The 21,278-nt window shown below is 34.7% G+C and overlaps 3 protein-coding genes across 3 annotated transcripts; all 3 read right to left on the bottom strand.

The window, feature by feature from the left end:
• Positions 1 to 3,721: 3,721 nt before the first annotated feature.
• Positions 3,722 to 6,277, bottom strand: LOC116124042. The gene is made up of 4 exons (XM_031409757.1): positions 6,254 to 6,277; positions 5,107 to 5,236; positions 4,863 to 5,005; positions 3,722 to 4,447 (listed from the first exon to the last, which is right to left on the bottom strand). Exons 1-4 carry the CDS (start codon positions 6,275 to 6,277, stop codon positions 3,893 to 3,895), a joined length of 852 nt encoding a protein of 283 aa, XP_031265617.1. The 3' UTR covers positions 3,722 to 3,892.
• Positions 6,278 to 12,902: 6,625 nt separating this feature from the next.
• LOC116124041 lies at positions 12,903 to 13,743 on the bottom strand. The gene is made up of 2 exons (XM_031409756.1): positions 13,582 to 13,743; positions 12,903 to 13,490 (listed from the first exon to the last, which is right to left on the bottom strand). The coding sequence occupies exons 1-2, from the start codon at positions 13,741 to 13,743 to the stop codon at positions 12,903 to 12,905; spliced, it is 750 nt and encodes a 249-aa protein (XP_031265616.1).
• A 1,153-nt stretch (positions 13,744 to 14,896) lies between these two features.
• On the bottom strand, positions 14,897 to 18,322 carry LOC116124040 (pentatricopeptide repeat-containing protein At4g02750-like). The gene is given in 7 exon segments (XM_031409755.1): positions 14,897 to 15,672; positions 15,675 to 16,008; positions 16,093 to 16,226; positions 16,450 to 16,538; positions 17,224 to 17,357; positions 17,947 to 18,034; positions 18,222 to 18,322. Coding segments are annotated over 7 exon segments (1,656 nt in total).
• Between the last annotated feature and the right edge of the window lie 2,956 nt (positions 18,323 to 21,278).

Below are 21,278 nucleotides of genomic sequence, written 5' to 3'. Positions count from 1 at the left end.
CGACTTCAATAAAACCAATGACGAATGTTTATTGAGTCCCCTGAGTTTCGATAAATATATTAAATACCCCTAGTATGAGGACTTCTTGCCCTTGGGGACCTAAGTGATATTTAACAAAAAGTTTTTAAAAGTTTCGGGATTTTTAGGTTGATACTTGATAATTCAATTCCTGAGGTTAAGGTTGATGAATATGGTTCGTATTGCTAAACAGATGGTTCTGTTGCTATAAATGAGGTATACCTCTTGTTTTTCATTTTATCATGAATTTAAATTCTTGAAAAATTATATGTATAGGTTTGTTCTTGTGTTAATAAATGGTTAATTTAAAATTCCAGTGAGGATGTTTTAGTTTGATATATGATTGTTACGCTTGAATTGATGTGGATTCTGAATTGACTGCGTTTCCTGTATTCGATTTAGAATTCGCTTTTATTATTTCTGTATCGTGGTTGTTCATGTGGTGGGTATATTGTGGATTGATTCAAGTGATTTTGTAAACTGCTTCACTGTTTGACTCTCTCTAAGCTAGGATTTAATTTAGAAAACACTTCAAAAGAAAATTCTAATGTTTTTTATGTATCAAATTCATCATCTATCTGTAACTTTTTTCTTGAAAAATAGCTTTAATGGTAAACTACATCTACATGTAGAAGGAATAATTTTCCTGGTTAGCTTTAGTGACACGACTTGATGAGTTGTGCTAGTACAACTACTAAGATAATTGATGGGATGTACTTAGTTAAGTTTTACTTCTAACGTGTCTGCGGAAATCCTCGCCGAGACAAAAACCAAGTTGAGAAAGAAATAAGAACTATGTAAAAATAAGGGAAGGTAAGCCTTTGTGTAAGTTTGAAGCTTCTCGTATTTGTTCCTTGTATATTACATAACTACTTAATACAATTTAAGATAAAGTAGTAATGACAGCTACAAACAACTTATCTCTATTTCACTTATGCTTTGATGCCCTAAAAGAAGATATTATTAAACATTGGTGCCTTTGTTAGTATATGAGCTTGTAAGTTTTTGTGTCTCTTGAGATGGAAAAAGGAAACCTGAATCTTTTGAGAAGAAAATTGAAGATGGTTATCGTATCTTGCAATTAGCTTATGCTATTGGAGATCTTCTAATTATAAAGGTTTCAGTGACACTAGGTTCAAACTTTTCTTTTTGAGCAATAAGTGCTATGAATCATCTGATTCATCTCCAAACTGCCCTTCATCTACAAGCTGCCCTGCATCAGCATGGAGATGTTCCTCGCATGTCTATAGTCACTTGAAAATTTTGCCTTCTTGCGGGAGATAGTCTTCCTCCCTGCACTAAAGACTGAAGAACAAGCTGTGTGATTCCTCTCAGTTTTTCTTGGCATCTCCTTGATAGGAAGGACCACAAACTCAATAGTGTTTTGCACATTGTGGTGTCCAACCAAATAATCAGGATAAGCCCATTCTTGCTGCTTTCAATCTCTATGACATCAATTTTCCCTCACTGGATTTCTAGATGTATTTGAATAGGTTTGTGGCCCACTCTTGACTAGTCTTTTCCATTTGAACACTCTTAAGTGGCAGGAGATATAAAATAAAAGAAAGGACTATCTTCTTTCCTCTATAACAAACCTCTTGTGAGCTGCTGAGACTCCAATTTTTTACTTCAGCATCCAGACAGTTGCTGCGCTCCTTTTAAATCCATTTTGCTGGGTCTTCTTTCACTACGTGATAGAGTGTTGAGCACTCCTAGGTGGAAAGATAACCACATGGCTTGTCTGTCTGCACTACAAGAAGCATGATACAATGATGAGCACAATGTACAAAGAGATAAAAACTTCCTCCAATACACACTCACACATTAATTCCAGAATTCTCAAAGGTGCCTTTTAGCAAATAATGAAGACCTATAAACTGAAAATGTTGGTTAGAGTAATTGTCAAGTCTCAAATTTAAATGTGCTTGAAATGTTGGTTGAGTAATCGCATTGAGTCTCATTCAAAGAGAAAGATATCAAATTTGGAGTTTCTTTTGTATATTATATAGATGATCCGATCCGCAGGACCATGATTGGGAATTGTTGATGGTTCTTTCTCGAGTAAGAGGCGAAACATAATCAACTTGAATCGGGACAGCTATTCGAAATCTTAGTGAAAGACTGGATTTGTTATCTCATGTTTGCTTTTCGTGAAAAAATACAATTGAAGCGGAGGGTTTCTTCAAACAAAAGGGCTGGGTCAACTATTCAATCAAATGATATTGAGCGTTTTTCCCATCTCTTTCGAGAAACAAGTGGCTATTTCTTGCAAAATGTGCGAGTCTCAAATTTCAATGTCATCTAGTCTTGGCTCTACTTTCAATACTTCCCTGCAACTTTACCATGATAGCCATAGTAATGTAGAATCTAGAAGCTACTTATTTTAGGAAATAGGTAGTTAAAGAATTATATTTTTCATCAGATTATTTAGAGTATTTTAATTCTTATTCAAATTATTCTTTATTTGAAGTTATTTAATAGTTTTCTTATTAGGTAAGATATTTTTTTTTCATTATATTTTTTTTAACCACTATACAAGGTTTACTTGTCATTGTAAGGAGATCTGAGATGATAGAGAAGTTAATTTTGTGTCTTTTGTATCTGTTATTTTCCCCATTGTTATTGGTCCATAATTTTCTCCATCCTCTGTATGACTTTCTCCCCTTTCTTTCTCTTTTTTGTTTTTGTTTATCCATCTGTCCTGCATCACTGGTCTCAGGCCTTATCTTGCAGAAGTTTTTGTCTGATTAAACAGATTATGATAATATACTTCTTAAAATATAGGCCTGCAAATGCTCCCTTAATTTCTTATTTTGTGAACCATTCTTCACTTTAAGAATTTTGAAATCTTATCATGGTTACTATTTCTTTCTTTCAAGAATGTGGTTGCATCACTAGAACCAAACCATTTGTTACATTTCCTTCAGCGGGTGGTTAAACTTCAAGAGTTTTCTATGGCATTAAATTAGCTTTTCATCCTATCAAATTCTCTCCTTGTAAAGTTGCACTTGTGCTCAGAATCCTATTTACGGGAAAGTTATCAGACTGACATTACTGTGAGTTATCAGGTTGAGATTTCCCAGGTTGTGCTAATTGATACAATTGAGAGTATCAAGATTTGTATTGTGCGTGTTTATTGATATGTGGAGAATCTTGCTTGCGTTAATGATTTGACATGATTTCCAAATACTGACAGAAAGTGTTTTTCTAAAATGAAAAAGTTTAAGGTCTTTTTAAAGAATGTATTGATTTTTCTATCAAAAAAAGTACATTAATGTTTTATGCGCCTGCTTTGGTTTGAATGTAACCACTATTGAAATTATTTGATGAAAATGTTCAGTTTTAGTTACCTGTTTAATTGCTTGATATTTGCTGTTTGTTTGTCTCCTTTACCCCTTTTTTGTGTCTCCTCCTGACTCCTCCCTGAATTTTGCAATTATGACAAGGGGTTGAAAAGCAACTTTCACTGGCTTTCCGTTGATTTATTTTGTAATATCTTGAAGATACAGTCAATCACAGTTATACTGACATAGCTAGTATTATTAATACATTAATTGATCTTATTTGAATTAGTGGATTCTTAATTGCAATGGTCCTTTAGTAATCTCGCTGCAGCTTTACGGAGAATGCTAAAAAAACGCAGCAACATAACTTAACTACTTAATTATTGGTCATAACATGAGATTATTCTGATTTTTTACATATACTTGAATACTTCTTCCAATGCCTATAGGCATTGAGATAGTCTGTAACATTTGTTGGGAAGAAAACACACATCAGCCATTCTTGAGCCCATTCTATGTGAAGAACAGTTGAGCACAAAATTAAAAAAGTTGAAAGCATCTGGCATCTGCCAACGAAATGAAAAGAGTGCCTACGATGGGAATGTGCAAGCCTTCACAGGGTACATCATTATGCACATGTAAGCACCAATCATTGAAAATAGTGAAACTAGTAACCATGGCCTGAAAGGAAGCTTATTGAAGAGTCTCATCATCAATGCTACCGATAGGAAGAATGTGAGAGAGTTGAACAAAATGAGTAACTGGTTTGAATATGTTTCAGTCTGGAAGATGGAATTTAGTCTAGAGTTGTAGCCTTCTTCCACTCTGCATCTTGACATCTTTAATGCTGCATGCAAGCTTACAGTTGCTAACAGTGTAGATATCAGTAACAATAGATGATGGGAATTGCTTAGTAATTTATGGTCTTTCATGGTCTGGGTGTTTGATAGATTTGGTTGGTGGTGCCACCACTGAAATGTCTTCTCAACTACATCTGTGGCTCTCAGAGCCCAAGCTCTTGGTGGAGTATTTTTAACTTCCATATCTTGCTTCCCACATTGCAGCAAGACAGGTGGGATGTCCAAAGCTGTGAAATCACAAGCATCCATGCTGTTTGGAGTTTGGGCCAGCAAACCTTTTGTTGTCTGCATCATACAAAAAAGAGGCCAGCTGCTATGGAGAAAAATATGCTAGTGTAACAAAAGGAAAAAGTATTTGATAAACAGAAGGAAAAAGTATTTGCTAAAAGAAAATAAAAATTAAAGGCATATTGAGATCACCTACTTGTGTGAATTACTTTTTTTATAGCATTTGCATACTAAGACAATTACACATTGACTTATGTGCAAATAGTGAGCATTTTACTTGTATATAACAATAGGCCTCATGAACTAGTTGTAAATATGGCATCCTTCATATTGATTTTCTAAGATGAGTGCAGTATTTCTTATTGTATTTCACTTATTCTACGTGTATCTCTTGGACTACAAACAAGAGCATGGTGCCAAAATGGACCTTAGATATAGATATACTTTGGCAATGATAAAAATAATAACCAACCCCATCAAGCAGTATATTGGGAAACTTGAAAGTTTGATGAATATCTAGCTTCTTTAAACCATGTAGAGCAGTCAGCCTTCCAGCAGCTCCAGAATGAATTTTGAACGGTTTTTCCCATGACACTGGTTCAATGGTTGAATATTCTGTACAATTAAGCAATTGAATAATTAGTACAAAATAATCATGGGAGGTTGATTTTTGTTGTCTTTCTTTTTTTCCCTTTATAATTTCCTGGGTTTCTTACTCTTGAAATGACGATTTTCCAGGCTGCCCTTCTGCACGAACAAGCATAGATGGAGCAGCCATTTATCCTCCCAGCAATATGCCAACAGCTTGACCAGGTTTCGATGTGAAAGTTCAGCGAAAAAGTCAGTCTATACATGTAAAAAGGTATGATATAATTAGTATCAGTGAAAGTCACCATTTCATTACTTGTTAATTAGTTCTCTAGAAGTGGCACTCATATATTCAACTTTATCTGTTTCTTTTCTCAAGAAATACCTTGAAACACTAACATAGAGTTAAAATTCATGAAACTTTGAGACATTGGATGAAAGTTTTAGGTTAGGTTTCCATTACAAACATTGATTAATTATTCAATATTAGAATATTCTTTAAATTTGTCCTTACTTGTTGACGCGAAATATATTAATTATATTCTTTTTAATAAACATTTTAATTATTTTCAAATACAATTGCAGCCAAACAAAACGAAAGTAACTAACAATCAGAAACAAAACTACTTTTGAAGCATAATAGGTAACTAAAGAAAAAAGGAAAAAGTTAATTATTGTAGATTGATGATAAATACTGCAAAATAAGATATCATGAAGAATTTTTTATTTTGGTTTTTAATGAGTTAAATAGAGTTTTCACCTAAGTTTTCTTATTCAGAGCCACTAAATTTATAAGGGTTTTAAGGTGACAATGGAGCCTGAATCAGGTTTGCTCAAACTCAAACCTGGATTCATGAAAAAGAAAAAAAAATTGACCCTTCCTTGGACTGAAGCACCCACCCCCACCCAACAACCTTTTTTTGTCTCTCTCATTTCAGATCCACTGCAAATGCAGGCAGGTCCTCCTAGGTCTAATAATTTTTCTTTTTCATTTTATAATGGGAACTGAAAAAAATTTTGATACGGGTCTAGTCTAGGAAGGATACAACTAGACTCAGACTCGGGTTTAAGTACTTTCTTCGGTACCCGTTTCATAGGTTCTAGCACCCTCAAGTTTGGCAGTATCTTTCAAGTCATGATTACTGTTGCTCTTCCTTTATAGGAACAAATTTCTTCTCAACTTTGTCTTCCTCCTTATTTCATTTAGCTTTTTCATGGAGTAATTACACATCATGAGTTGTGACTGTCTTTATCGATTTTTTTTTCTTAAACTACTGTAGCCAATAGATCTTGAACCATATTTGGAATTAGCACTTGTCACCAGTCTCATCTAGCTCAAAATTTTCTCTTTCCATATTGAGCATAGCATGTACAACCAAAAACTTTCATGCCTCTTAGAAGGTTGTCTCTGACTCAAGCTTCAACAGGAACTTCAAACTTCTGTCACAGGGAAATCAAAGATTATACTTTAAATGAATTCTTTCATCTTTTCCTAAACCAAAAACTTTCATGCCTCTTAGAAGGTTGTCTCTGACTCAAGCTCAACAGGAACTTCAAACTTCTGTCACAGGGAAATCAAAGATTATCCTTTAAATAAATTCTTTCATGTTTTCCTTCCCCACGAGAATTCTTCTCTTTCAGTTTTTTTTTCTTTATTTGAAGTCATAGCTATTAGATTTTCAGTGTATCAAAACAATCTTTATTCTTCTTCATTTCGTGCTTTCTAATTCCTTTTTAGGAGTTTGAAGTTTAACAGCTTGTATGTTTGCATCTCACTGAATATTTGCTAAAGAGTAATTCAAGCTTCCTTTTTTCTTCAGTAGCTCTTACGATTCTTCAGAAACTGGTGTTTTGTTTCACATACTCGCTTTCAACCAAGTGAACAGGGTTTTATTGGTTTTCATCTTAAATTAGCAACAATCATGGCTCCAATTTTCAAGTAATGGGCCAAAGGGCTGCAGAATCCTCAATTTTGAGTTTCTAGTTCTGGTCATGGGAACTTTTTCCCTTTTTCAGAAATTTGTTACTTACTAAATGGAAAAATTAACGTGGTTGAAGCATTGTAAGGGAAGAGTATAAAGATAAGGGGTTTCATACAAAAGAGGCAAGATATTTTCATCTCCCTTGTATCTGTCCTGTACAATAGAGTGGGAATTTATAGATGTTTTCACAATCAATAGATGGGAAACTAAGCAAACCATATAATGAAGAAATGATCATGTACCTAAAAGAAGTTAGCTTTTAACAATTTGAGTAGTTAAATGAAAAACAGAACAAAAAGATTTAAGCGACATAATATTGGGATCCCACATTGAAAGGGAAAAGGGTGGGCATGTGGGTTATAAAGGCTTGGGCACCCTCCCTTGGTAAGCCGGTTTTCCAAGGAGAGTTCTACTTAAGCCCATGAAAGACCCATGGCCCAGCCCAAATTGTTGAGTTATTGGAGTGGGTTCCTATCAATTGGTATCAGAGCATGATCCTGTGCCTATGTGGCAGCGCACGCGTGGCAGGCTGACCCGTGGCAGGCTGACCTTGGGCCCGGGCTGCTACCCCGAGAAAGGGCATGGAGGCCCGAGGGAAAAGGGGATCCGCGTAGTCACCCAAGGGGTAAAGAGGCCGACGGGGGTAAAGAGGCCGACGTGGACGTCGGTTGCAGAAGCGTGGTGGAATATTGGGATCCCACATTGAAAGGGAAAAGGGTGGGCATGTGGGTTATAAAGGCTTGGGCACCCTCCCTTGGTAAGCCGGTTTTCCAAGGAGAGTTCTACCCAAGCCCATGAAAGACCTATGGCCCAGCCCAAATTATTGAGTTATTGTAGTGGGTTCCTATCACATAACAACAAACGCTAATGATTTTATTGGCATATTATGAGTCTAATATTTATGTTTGCATAAATTTAAGTGTAGAGTACCTTTTCATCATCAATATCTTTTGCCAAAATGCGAAGGATTGCGGGAGCACTGTTTCGAACTTTTTCACCATGAACATGAGCAAGAAGTGCAGAGTCTTGTAAGGCTGCCCATTTCCGATTCAGGTCTCCATCTTGGTAGAGATTCACCTGCTGTACCTGGTTGAAAAGACATTTCACCTCATCGAGCTTGGGTTCTGCATCTATAACTGTGTTCCTACTCTTCCATTCTTCAGTTGATGAGTGCAGTGATTTTAGATTTTCACTGAGGAGAAGAGGTTTGCTCTCATTTTCAGACTGTTCTATCGCAATTCTTCTTAATGTCTGTCTTGAAGAACTCTCTGCAGGGTCAAACATGACACCCCCTGCGATTGGCCAATATAATAATTGGCGAGAAGCAGATAGATAATTATCCAAAGACTCTTCCCAAAGAAGAAAAGCCGAATCTATCATTTTCTTCTTACTTAGCTGCACATTTTCAGGCTCAAATTCTTTATGCTCCTTTCCCAACGAGGTCCTACAAATCTCTGGTGTGAGGATTGGTGAAGTGGTACAAGAATGATCAACCTTTCTCTTCTGTACTCCTGACTCGGTTTTCATAACTTCTACCTTAGCTGTCTTAAATTCTGGTTCCAGCATATTTTCACTGAGTCTTCAAACCTCTACGATGACTAATGGCTCTTGGAGTTAAGTGTTCGGAAAATGACTCACTTTGGTATATGAAAGAGGATTGTTAAGACTAAAGGACTAAACAGATATCAGAGCAAAGGTTGCATTAAGTCAGACGAATAAAGTTTCATGTAAGTCTGTGCCTTATTTACTGTGACCATTGCAAGAAAGCTCCCTCACAGGTTAGTTTTCCAGGAAATTTCTTTTTCTACTTCGTGTATTGCAAGGCAAGTTTATGGTATTATAAGGAGAAATAGCTAGGGATTTTCCATGAACTCTACCTAGGAATAAAAGGACAACAGGGACAGTTACACAGTGTTTACGCAGGCAAGATTTTCAAAGGAATTAGTGGTGTTATTGTTAGTGCTAGCACATGCCGCGTATTCACCTCTTTGCTTCTGACACAAGTTGAGAAAAGAGGCTAATAAATCTTAAGCGAAACTTCTCCTGGGCTTTATGGGTTGACTGGTAATTACCTGGAAATGGTAGAAGTGTATTCTTCTCCTTTAAGTGATTTTCCCCAATGACTTACTAAAACCCAGCGACTTACTAAAATAATTGGGATAGACTACTCTGATTCGGTTCCTGTATCTTCCAAACATCTCCCAGAAATTCTCTTTCATTTCACAGAAATTTGGACCACCACCCAATTTAAAGAAATTTCAATGATTTATAAAATTGTTATTGGGGATTTAAGCATGGGGCCTCACAAGTAAATCAAATAATTAGATAGAGGCCATTAATCTCTAATCATTAATTTTGCAAGTATGAGTTTGCTGCATTTTTTAATTTTAATTTGTTTGATGTAATTGTGTTTTGGTTTGATATAAAAATCATAGATAAGTAAAAATTTAAAAAATAAATAAATATAATTAAATATATGACATGACTTGACAAGAAAAAATATGTCTAGTGATTTGCAAGTGTGGTATTGTTTTCTTAGTATTTTCCTCTGATTTTCATTTTGCCTTTTTACATTGGAACATCTGAACATGAACCCAAATTAGAGGTGCAGTGTTTATATAATAAGCTTTCACCTCAAGCCATCCGGATCATAGGGAACACATTAGAACACTAAAAGAACCCCAACCACCAGCCATCCGGATCATAGTTGAATACATTAGAGTACTAAACCCCACCACCGCCAAATCCCAAAAAAAAATGGCCTAAGTTCATGAAAACAACAATTTTGAAGGGAGGGTGGAGGAAGAAACAAGGGTTATTAATTATGTTTAACTTGGATCATTTCAGGAAGCTATTGGAGAGATGATGCTGATAAAGTTAAGTCGTTACTCTTGGAATACGGAGAATCATTGGAGGATGATGGAGGATCAATGTTGCTGCAGAAACTTTTTCTCATTGCCTATGGACGAGGAAGCTTCATGTGCTGAAGGGTTGGCAAAACTGTGGCCTCAAATAGCTAGCACAAAAGTGAGAGGATGGTTACACAGCCATGCATCATGTTTGCTGTGGAGGAAATGTCATGATGATTAAATTATTGGGGACTCTAATCCCCAGTCTCTTGAAACTCTGACTTCCAATCAAGAGACGGTTCTTCACCTTGCAGCAAAGAACTCCAAATGTGATGCTTTTGAAGTCGCTGGATGATAAATTAAAATTTCAACCTAAAGGATGTCCTGAATAGTAAAGATGAAACGGTGACACAGTATTGCACATCGCTACAGTAAATAAAATCACAAGGTAACGATATCAGTATATCTCACCATGAAACTCCGTGTTTTAAATTACCTAATGCTTGCAAGTTCTAAGGAGTTAAATAATACTTTGCAGACTGTAAGCTGTTGTCCGTGAGTGTTCCAATGGCATGCATCTCTACTCAGTTGCAGGAACAACAAGGGACAAACAGCATTAGATGTGTGTCCATCTGATTCTAAAGATAAGAATCACAAAAAACTTCAAGATCCTTAAGGATGCTGCTGCTGCACATGATCAAGAATTATGTTCCCGACAGATCAGTATGCCTCTAAGTGACTTCGGAGGCAAGAAACGTTTTATGATGGTTCTAGGATTGATAGTACAGCAGCTTTACAGTAACATGCAATTTGCCTGAAGCTTTTCTCAAAGATCTGCAGGCGAAACTTTGGAGGCTAAGGATGTGATATTGGTAGATTGCCAACGGTTTTCACCTCATGGTTTTAACTCAGCTGGATTATGACTACCATGTTTATCATTGTGATACTGATATGGCCACTGCTATTTAGAAGCATTCTGCTTTTTGTGGTGATCTGCCATGCATTGTATATGTCATGTTAGTGGACAAGATCACTCCTAAATTATCTGTAAGAATTGGGATCTCCAGCATTTCCGGTATTGCTTTGCTATGGTCATTAGCGATAGTCTTTACTCTCTCTGGAGTTGCAATACTGTGTTTGGCAAAATACAGTTTGCTATGTTTTTGCGGCTTGTCAATTGTTTGTGGATGAGAAGAAGCAGCTACAGGAGCAATAATTCTGGAAGATTTGGAAGCATGGTAGAGCTGGATCAATTAACTGTTTAAACTGAATTTTTTGTTTCTTTTTTGAATTCATAGGTTGTGTACATAAATAAAGGATTAAGTTGTAGAGTAATACTAGACTTATAAAAATCTTACAAATATTATATACAAAGTGGATGGTAGTAAATGAATGGAAGGTAAATATGATGAGTTTGATTTTTTGTATTCATTCTATTTTTTTTCTTTGCATCACTTTGTATATAAATTTTTATGAGATTTTTTTGTATGTTTAGCATTATTATAAGTTATGATATCATTTTTGATGCAAATTTGTACCAAAAAAATTGACTTAAAAAGTCTTTTTTTATTAAAATTGGCTTAATTAACAAATTTGTATATTCATGGACCAGCAACTTTAGAAACAAGTAAATTTGTTAACATAAAAACAAATATATATTATATATATTATAATATTTATTATATATATTATATATATAATATTATATATATATAGATTTTTTAAATTTTATAACTATATATAATAAAGGTATAACAGGCATTAAGGTAATACAATAATTTAATTGTTTTTTTTTAATATAAAGGGCAAAAGGGAAAACAATCATATTTTGCGGTGCCAATACAACTATAGAAGTCCACCCCTCGGATTTTCCAAAAAATCTGTAACTATTGTTATTATCAGATAATTAAACCCAAAAGAAACTAAATTAAGCTTAGATTATAAATAAGGCCTATCATATACAAATTTAATAATTAAGCCAAAAACAAATCAAATAAAATTTAGATTATAAATAAATAAAATGTATTTTATACAAACTTAATAAATTAAGGTTTTGATATATCACAAATTATTTGTTAGCTTATGATTAATATTAGAAAAAAAAATTATTATCAATAAATATTAAAATTTTAATATTTATTTGTAGAAAATGTTTTTAAGGTACATGATTTTTTAATCTCACCAGTCACCTCCTCGGTTCAGATCTTGGCTTACCACTGTTTGTGCATATTGTTGGAACAATATGATGATGATGTCATTGATGAAAATTCCAAAAACCTGGCACGCATCGTCAGTTTCGGAAAACTCAGGGGTAATAATGAGATTTACTCGAGATCCAATTCCAACCCGGTCTGTAAGTTAAAAAAGTTTGAAATAAGCTTCTGTTTCCTCTGGTCTCAACCACTCATGCACTTTCTTCCTCTTTTCTTTGATCTTTCTACTGCTACAAAATTACAACTAGAAATTGCGTTATAAATGTAAAGAAATATCATATGAGCGCAAAGATTCAACTGTATTGTTTGTACAAGTAAACTTACGTCCAAAGGAAGAAAGGACATGAACATTTACCTTTTCTCGGAATATTGCCTTTGTCATAAGTGAAGCATTGAGAAGGTAATATTGTGAATTTTGTATCTCCATCATTGATTTGATTTTTTCCTGAGGTGACTTATTAATTTCCCATAGTTTTTCTCTGAATCTAGTTTTCACATAAAAAAATTATTGTGTTATTGAGATTGTGATTGTGATTATGATTTTAATCTCCGAATGGATATGGAATTCAAGTTTAATTAATTTATAATCTATGATGAATTCAACGCTCACATTTGTTCTTCCTGCACCTTGCTATGTAGAGAATGTTTCAGTAATATTGAACACCAGTAAAATATCCTGTAAATCAGTTTTCAGTACTAATTATCAAGCATTAAGGCATATGAGTTCTTCATACTTTTACATATATTTGATAATTTCTACATGCCTGTAGGCACTGGAACACTTTTATTTCTACAGCAAAAGAGGAGCTTTGCTTGGTGTTATTCCATATTCCGTGAATCTGATGATGAATAAGGCACCTGCCAACAATATCAACAGGGGCTAGGATGAGCACGAGCGAGGCTTGAAAGGGTCCAATATTGTGCACAGGTAAGTTCCAACCATTGAAAATACTGAAACTTGTAACAATGGCCTGAGTGGAAGCTCATTGAAGAGTCTCATCAGCAATGCTACCGATAAGAAAAAGGCGATGGAATTAAACATAATGATCAACCAGTTTGAATAGAAATAATATTGATTTTCAGTCTGGCAGACAGCATCATTTATGCTAGAATTGTATTCATAGCTTTCTTCCACTCTGTATCCTTGGATCTTTAAGGCTGTGTGGAGCGTTATAGATGCCAGCAATGAGGAGATGAGCAATAACTGATGGTAAACATTGGTTTTGGACTCTTTTTTATTTTTCATGTGGCAAGTGTTCTGGTGCCACCAAGAAAATGCTTTCTTAAATAAATCTTTAGCTCTCAAAGGTCTCTTCCTCTGTGGACTCTTGTTAGTTTCCGAATCTTTCTTCACGCAAACGGGTAAGACAAGAGAGGTTTCCAAATCTGTGAAGCCACCGGCATCCATGGCATTCTCGGGTCTGGAGTTGCTGGGAGTATGAGGTAGCAAACTTGTCTGCATAACATCCTAGTGTAACAAAACATAAACAATTTTAGGATATTATTCAGTTTTTCTACATTGTTTACAAAAACCAAAAGAGCATCAAGGGAAAACTTACCCCATCAAGCTGTATATTGGAGGGGTTGATGTCTCTGCAAATATCTTGCTTCTTTAACATATCTAGAAACACCAGTCCTTGAGGAACTTCAATGGCAATTGTATGCCATTTAGCCGAAGAGATTTGTTTGATGGAAGGATATTCTACCATAGCATTAGGCATTAGCTGTCTGAACCTTGTAAGCTTGAATCATATATATTCTTACAGCTGCCCTCTAAAATAGTGATGAAAACAAATTCAAGCAGGTCAAATGAATGAACCCTTTTCACAGCAAGCACAAAACATGGAATAGACTCAAATAAGTCAAAAAGAAAAAGTTGATAAAATGATTCCAATTTTCGATGTAGGTGTATTGAGTTGTGCATTGTTCATATGCCTTTTTTTTCCAAGAAATTTTGTTTTGGCACCCCGATTACAGGAAGGCGCATCTATAGATAGAGAAATAATCAAGAAGAAAACAGGTAGAATGATGTAGCCAGGAAATTTCCATAAACTTTATCATAAAGAAATTAAGCTTTTCAGATACTTCCTCAAAGCTTTCATCAGCAAGCAAGACTAAACGTGATTGCTGGATATTGGTACGGAAGATACACAAGAAATAAATAATGTAACACAACACTACATTCAACGATGTGCAAAGAGGAAATAATATCACTTAAGCAATTTCCTTATATCTTCGCTCAACTTTACCTCAAATACTTAGAAATTGCAATCGATAAAGGCCAAAGTGAAGATACTCATTGATTTCGTGGATTTTTTCTCATATGCTCCAGGAAAGCAATAAATTGAATTGCCTTTTATTAAAAAAAAAATATTTTTTTTTTCTTACCTTTCTTTTTTTAATATAAAGAAATTCCAATAATGAAGAAAATTCAGAAGTCGAGTTGCTGATGAAATTGCCCTGAACAAGTTACTTCACCTTCAAACATGTCTATAAATATTAAGGATATGAATTATAGCCTTTGACTTGAACCGCCCTTCTAATCATATAGGTAAAATGCACTGATTGAACAAAACAGAAGGCTTAGTAAATTATGTGTAACTTGGTTGTGTTGTTTCAAGAAGCTGTGAGAAGAAAGGATAAAATGTTCATCAAGTCCTTTTCTAAGTCTCTCTCCACGTTTCTGAAGAGATTGCAAGATTGTGCCCTAAACTTGCCATCATAAATAGATTTTCACACACCCATATGCATGTTGTTTCCAGTGAAACCAATGCCAAGATGTTCTATTTTACATCTTGTTTTAGATAATCTTGATCAAATGATAATTAGAGCCTACTTGAAAGTGTATATTTCTAAAAAATTTCTTAAATATAGTCACAAAGCAATATTCAAGTCTGGTATATAACCCATGGACTTAACGTTCTCCCTTAACTCTTCTAACTTGGCAAAGATGTCACCTTTTTGTGGATGATGTTGATCGCCTGCATAGAATTTGTGGACTTTACCTTGTACAGAAATCCAACTATATCCTGGTTCCTTTTTTACACCTTTCTCTTTCATTACTTCTCTAAGAGTAAGGCTATCTTCAAAACTCCCACTCTCAATATACGTGTTCGATAATAGAACATAGGTAGCTGAGTCTGGTCTAACTGAAAGGACCTTCTCTGCAGCAATTTCACCCAACTCAACATTGCCGTGAACTCTGCATGCTCCCAGCAAGGTTTGCCAGACCATTTCGTTGGGCTCGATTGGCATCTTTCTTATAAACTCCATTGCATCATCCAAACGACCCACACGACCAGATAGATCAACAATACAAGCATAATGTTCCATCTCTGGCACCAGACCATAATTTTGTTCCGTTTGTTGAAAACAAATTAATCCTTGCTCTACCAGTCCTCCGTGGCTGCAAGCAAACAGAACACAAAGTAAAGTAACAGAATTAGGCTTCATACCCAGTTGCTCCATCTTTCTAAAGACTCTAAGGGCATCCTCTGAGAGACCATGTTGAGCATAACTTGATATCATAGCTGTCCATGAGACAGTATCAGGGTTAGAAATCCTTTCAAAGACTTTCTCTGCCTCACTTACACTGCCACATTTTGCATACATGTCCACCAGAGCACTCTCTATGCGCTTGTCCGTGCCAACCCAGCCTTGCACAAAAGACCATGAATTTGCCGTCCATACTCAAGAAAACAAAGGCCAGAACAAGAAACCAGGACACTAGAAAAGGTAAACTGGTTGGGTCTAAAACCTTCTTCTGTCATCTGTGAAGAAATAGCCAGTGCTTCCTCCCACTCCAAGCATTGAGAGTGAGCAGTCACCGGGGTTGTCCATGAGAACATATCTCTGTCCTCCATCCTGTAAAAAATCTTTTTTACGTATTCAAGAGCTCCACATTTGGCATATGCATCAGCAATTGCATTACAAACACTAATAACCATCATATCATGACCAGACTTCAAAACCATCCCATGAACTTCCTTCCCAAACGGTTAATACTTAAAATCAGCAATACCATTGAAAGTATGAGAATGGAAGCCTCTTATAACAATATGGGCATGCACCATTCTACCCAAGTCAATGCATTTTAAACCAACAGATGTCTGCATAATTGCAGAATACGCAAAAATAACAGGTAAGACTCCAAAATTAAGCATTTGATAAAAATACTTAAACCCATCCAAGAAAAAGCCATTCTCTGTTGAGCCAACATTCATTCAGCTCTGTCATTGGAACTCACATCTAGTGGCAAAACTGGTTATACCACAACAATTCATCATACCATTGCTTTACCTTTTAAAACATCTATTTACATTCCATAAGTGCTAGTACTCATTAATGGGAAACTAACTAAGACAATCCAAGAAATGTTATGCCACTAATTTTCTTTAAATAAACTCAAGGAAAAGTATTGTCTGTACCATGTGCTGCAGCAGCAATGAGAATTGATGCAGAAGTTGAAAATATAAAAGAACGACCCCTAGATTGTATGAACTGCTTCCTCCTTTTGCTGTATAGAAACATTCAGAATAGCTGTAAGTATTATACATATCTTAACTATCATCATATAAATATATTACATATGCACATAAGATGCTCTTTATAGCAAACAAGAAAATAGAAATCATAAAATGCATCAGTAGCTATTTTGTGCGAAAATCAATAACTTTCAAGCTATGTCCCACCAAAAGAAAAAAAAAAATAGCTTCATCAATCCGCAAAGAAGCAATCAAAACCAAAATTTTGAAAGTAGATATCTTTTATTGTTTGTATCAATGAAAGGAATTATGTTCCGTCATCCTTGATCCTACAAAAACCTTCAATATTTTTACTCTCAAGCTAAAATGGCTTCTGGTTTTGTTGAGATACCAACAATAGAAACATGTAAACTTAAATTGGGGAAACTCATGAAATTTTTGTTACGCATTAAGTTCAAAGTCGTTCTTTCTAAGCAATTTTGTTGCACTTGTTTCTGCAATAGTTTAACACCGGATGTCTGTAGACACTGCGACAATATGCTAGGCAATTCTTCAATCACCAAAATCAAAAATTAAAGAGAAAATTTCGAAGGAAATCTATTGAAGTGCTAAAATAACCTTGTCGTAGCCTACATTTGAGCAAAAAAGCACAATGTAAGGGAATTGTTCTGCTTTCTGTTCTTAACAGGACAAAAAGGGCCAGGGTCTTGTAATTACCTGCATGCTATGAAACCACCATGACAACCTGCCGCATTACTCAGAGTGCCAATGCATATGTCTATATCTCTTTCGCAATTGAATTCCTCGGCCACTCCCCCACCACTTTTGCCACAGACAAATGTTCCATGAGCCTGAAAATAGTTAAGGAATAGTTACTTGGTGCTTGCATTCACCTGTAGCTAATTTATCAAGAAGATACCATCTTTCCCTATGCCATACACTATAAAATTTTGGACAAGCTTTTTAGCATATGAAAGAGAGGAAAGAGAATGTATATATCAACTGAAAAATGATTTATTGAAGAATCAATATAATTAGAATAGTTTTTGAAAAACTGAAATGTTAGACCTTTTATGTAGCATAATTTAAAGGCTTTAAGTGTGCAAGAAATAAATGAGTATGTAGTCCAATTCCTCAACAAGTGTCATGTAAAAGACAAACTCATAACAGTTTCTTCAAGTGCTAAATACTTGAACATTTTCTTTTATGCCTAGAAATTCCCCAACCTTTCATAAATCTTCATGAATTTAAAACTGGGGATTACAAGAAACTTATTGGATGTATCCAAGTAAGTGCTTTGGGGAGTGTTTTACCCCTAACCTCTTGGTTGATTCCAAAAGTCCATACCACTTAACCTAACCCTTGAAGTCAAATAAGTTGAAAATAAACTAGAAAGAAAAAAAAAAAAGTGTAGAACACTGGACCATCAAGACAACTTACATTATCTAAGACTAACAAAAAGCCATACTTCTTCCGGAGCTTCACGAGTTCAACCATTGGTGCAAAGTCTCCATCCAAAATAAACAAGCTGCAGAAAGAAGAGAATTAAGCACATCGTCAAGAAAATATGCCAGAAGTTAAAACATCAGGATTTTCAGCAGTAAAAACATTAAAAATAAATAAATAAATAACACAACATATAAACATAGTAAGACCAGCAATCTGACAAATATATGGTATATTACCAAAACACCTAGCAAATATTTCCAAAAGACTCGTTGAAGTCACTCAGAGGACTGTGAACCACAGAGTAGTAAGGTTTCGTAGACAAGATGCAAAATATCCAAGGTATACACTCATAAATGGTGTCAGCCATGTATCTGAAGTTTACAATCTTATTAGGAGATTTAACAGAAGTAGCTTCTTGAACTGCCTAGAGCATGTGGTGGCCTTACCATTAGCTACTCCATCTCTGGAGACAATCTCATCTCCTGTAAATCCAAAAAGAAACGGTTAAGTGTCAAATAAAGTACTAAGTAAGCCATGTCTCCACTCATATTGTTAATAGCCCTGTCCAAGTAAAATCCAAGGAGCGACACTAGTGCATAAATCGTTCACCAATAACTATATGACAATGTTTGGTAAGCCAAATTGTCCAGTAGCATTTGCAATACTATAACGAATATTATATTGGGTATATTTTAATCATAAAGTATTTTTTGATTAAGTTTAATAAATTTTACAAGATAAACCTATTGTACAGAATTATGTATTCACTATGAATATGATACAGGGCTACTGTATAATCCTACAAAACGTTAACTAAAATGTTGGCAATATCATCCCTAAAAAACAATGGATAAAAAGAAGCAAAACCAAGTATAATGAAAACCACAAAAAAATATCATTAAAACCAATCAATATAAGACAAAGAAAGGGAGCAAAAGTACCAGAACTAGGAATGTCATGGAGCCATCTGTGAAAGGCGGAGTCAGAGATTGATATTTCAACGGCAGATCGATCCCAGGGTTGCATTTCATCGAACACCTCGTAATCATCGTCACGTTCTTCGACGGGTGGAGACTGGAGATTGTTCTTTCTGTAGTTCATCAAATGGGCCTTAGAAAGCGAAGCACTTTTTAAATTTGAAGCTTTGAGAGTGCTGCTTCGACCCAGTGGTCCCACTCCCACAAGTTCGTCTCCCTTTCGCAAAATAAGATGAATGAAGAACGAAGGGGGCGGAACAGAGACGGGGTTTAAGAATTAGAGATGAGTATAGTTGGAGTTGGCTGCTATTTACTCGAGTGTCAAAGACGAAGTGGGTAATTGTAAGTTGGGCCGAGTCCGGGTCCGGGTCAGGTTCGGCGCAAGTTAATGTGGAGTCAAATATTCTCACTTTGTCATGTTTGACTTGGTTTCTAGAGGTTCATATTTTGGTTCAATAATGTTTAATTGATTTTAAATTAGTAATAGGAAGGGATTATCCCTCAATATGATGCATTGTCACATCCATTTATAAGAAATAAATTGTATCAGATCATTGAATAGTTTAATTATTTAAACTTTTTTATTAGTTAAATAAAAAATTACCCAAATTTAATGAACATTTTAAGTGAGACCTCTTATGTTATTATTATTATTTTTTTTTAATTTTATCTCTGTCTTTATCACCAAATAACACAAAATTCTTATCCTCAATATAAAAGTGAAAAAAAAAAATCTGATTTAATTATTGTGGTTTTTGTTTTTTGTTTTTTGTTTTTTTTTAATGATATAATGTTAAAAAAAAAAACATAAAACGTCGAAAACGTGTTTTGTATATAACAAAAACAAGAAAAATTGTGTTAATTCAAATGGAGTTGATAATTCGAATATAATGGATTCAAATGGAGTCACATGGCGTGTCTATTGCTGTATTGTTGCTACATCCTCCCCGGCCCAGTGTCAATCTCAAAATGCATATGCTTTCCACAAAAAAACCATACACTATTTTTCCAATTAATTGCCAATTGCCTTAATTTATATATTCTGCAGGATATCTCTTTAATAATCTTAATTCCTGTATGATGTACGTGGTTCTCTGTTACTAATATCAATGTCAAATTGGTACGGAACTAGCAGCAACCGTATGCAGATCTAACCTGCATGATCCATGTTATTAATTATTTCGAAAAAAGCATTACTCAGCATTCTTCTACGGCCAGATCAGTGCACTATTGACCAAATTCAGTCACTAATATGCTACTACGACAGATTTTAATCACTTTTTAGTGATGGTGGCCGAAATCTAATAAATATGGGTGGGTGAGAGTATTTTTATCAATTTATAAAATTTTATTGTTGAAAGTGTTTAGTTAAATTAACAAATCTAAGAGATTAAAAATAATCTAAATATTTTAAGTTGCATAGAATTGAATTGAATTTCAAGAATATTAAAACAAATACATTTTTAGGTTCTTGGGATAGGATAGTAGGGAAGTAGTGAAACAAACAGAGTTATTTCCTTTCATGATGGTGAAATTTAGGAACTAAATAGAGAGACAGTTAAAAATTTCTTTTAATTATATAACTTCAAATAGTTGTAAGAAATTTTTTTTGTTTATATAATTAAAATGATATTATTAGTTAGATGATTTTATTATATGTTTATATAATTCAGCCCATACATTTATCACAGTGTAAGTAGATATAATAAATTTAGAGAGGTTGAAAACCAGATTCTTTACAATTTGATTAACGAGATGCACGTAAAATGGTGGAATGGTAAAACCTGACTGGTTCATATTGCAATACATCACAACCTTAATTTTATTGGACCATAGTATTAGCATTGCTCACAATTGTAGGCAAGAAAAAGACGCAAAATTCATCTACTGTACATATATTTATATGCAAGCAAAATATCCACTCTCAGAATTAAGACAACCACCAATTTTGCCCAGGAGGATTCATCAAATATTGCATGAGTACACTATCACTGCCAAGAATTTAATCTAAGAGGAAACAATGACCATAATGTTCTCCAAAAAAATGAGTACAAAAAGACAAAAAAATAAAAATAAAAAAAATGAAACAAGAGTATTGGACATTGTTTCAGTTAACTGCTATAATCTGAAATAAATAACATTACTAAATGCACCATTCTTCTACCTTATTATAGAATTCAAGTGTTGTAAGCAATCAACAACTTTGAACAGAAGAGACTACGATCCCTTTCTCCTTCTGCGAGAATGCTTTCAACATGATCTCCATTATGCATTAATGGATTCTTAGCCATTTTACTTTCTCAATGGACTAGATCCTGTAATCTCCAATGGGGTGAACATGAAATT

The sequence above is a fragment of the Pistacia vera genome, unplaced genomic scaffold, assembly GCF_008641045.1.
Source record: "Pistacia vera cultivar Batoury unplaced genomic scaffold, PisVer_v2 Contig147, whole genome shotgun sequence".
NCBI lineage: Eukaryota > Viridiplantae > Streptophyta > Magnoliopsida > Sapindales > Anacardiaceae > Pistacia > Pistacia vera.
Note: the sequence above shows the minus strand (reverse complement) of the source record. Positions and strands in the feature narration are given on the sequence as shown.

Bases quoted from the DNA above. Each gene is read 5' to 3' on its own strand.
- LOC116124041 (XM_031409756.1), bottom strand. From the start codon at position 13,743: ATGCCTAATGCTATGGTAGAATATCCTTCCATCAAACAAATCTCTTCG. The intron at 13,491-13,581 runs GTAAGTTTTCCC...TTGTTACACTAG, and splicing joins CCAATATACAGCTTGATGGG to GATGTTATGCAGACAAGTTT.
- LOC116124042 (XM_031409757.1), bottom strand. From the start codon at position 6,277: ATGGTTCAAGATCTATTGGCTACA. The intron at 5,237-6,253 runs GTAGTTTAAGAA...TTACATGTATAG, and splicing joins TTCAAGATCTATTGGCTACA to ACTGACTTTTTCGCTGAACT. The intron at 4,448-4,862 runs GTTGGTTATTAT...TGTATGATGCAG, and splicing joins CCAATATACTGCTTGATGGG to ACAACAAAAGGTTTGCTGGC.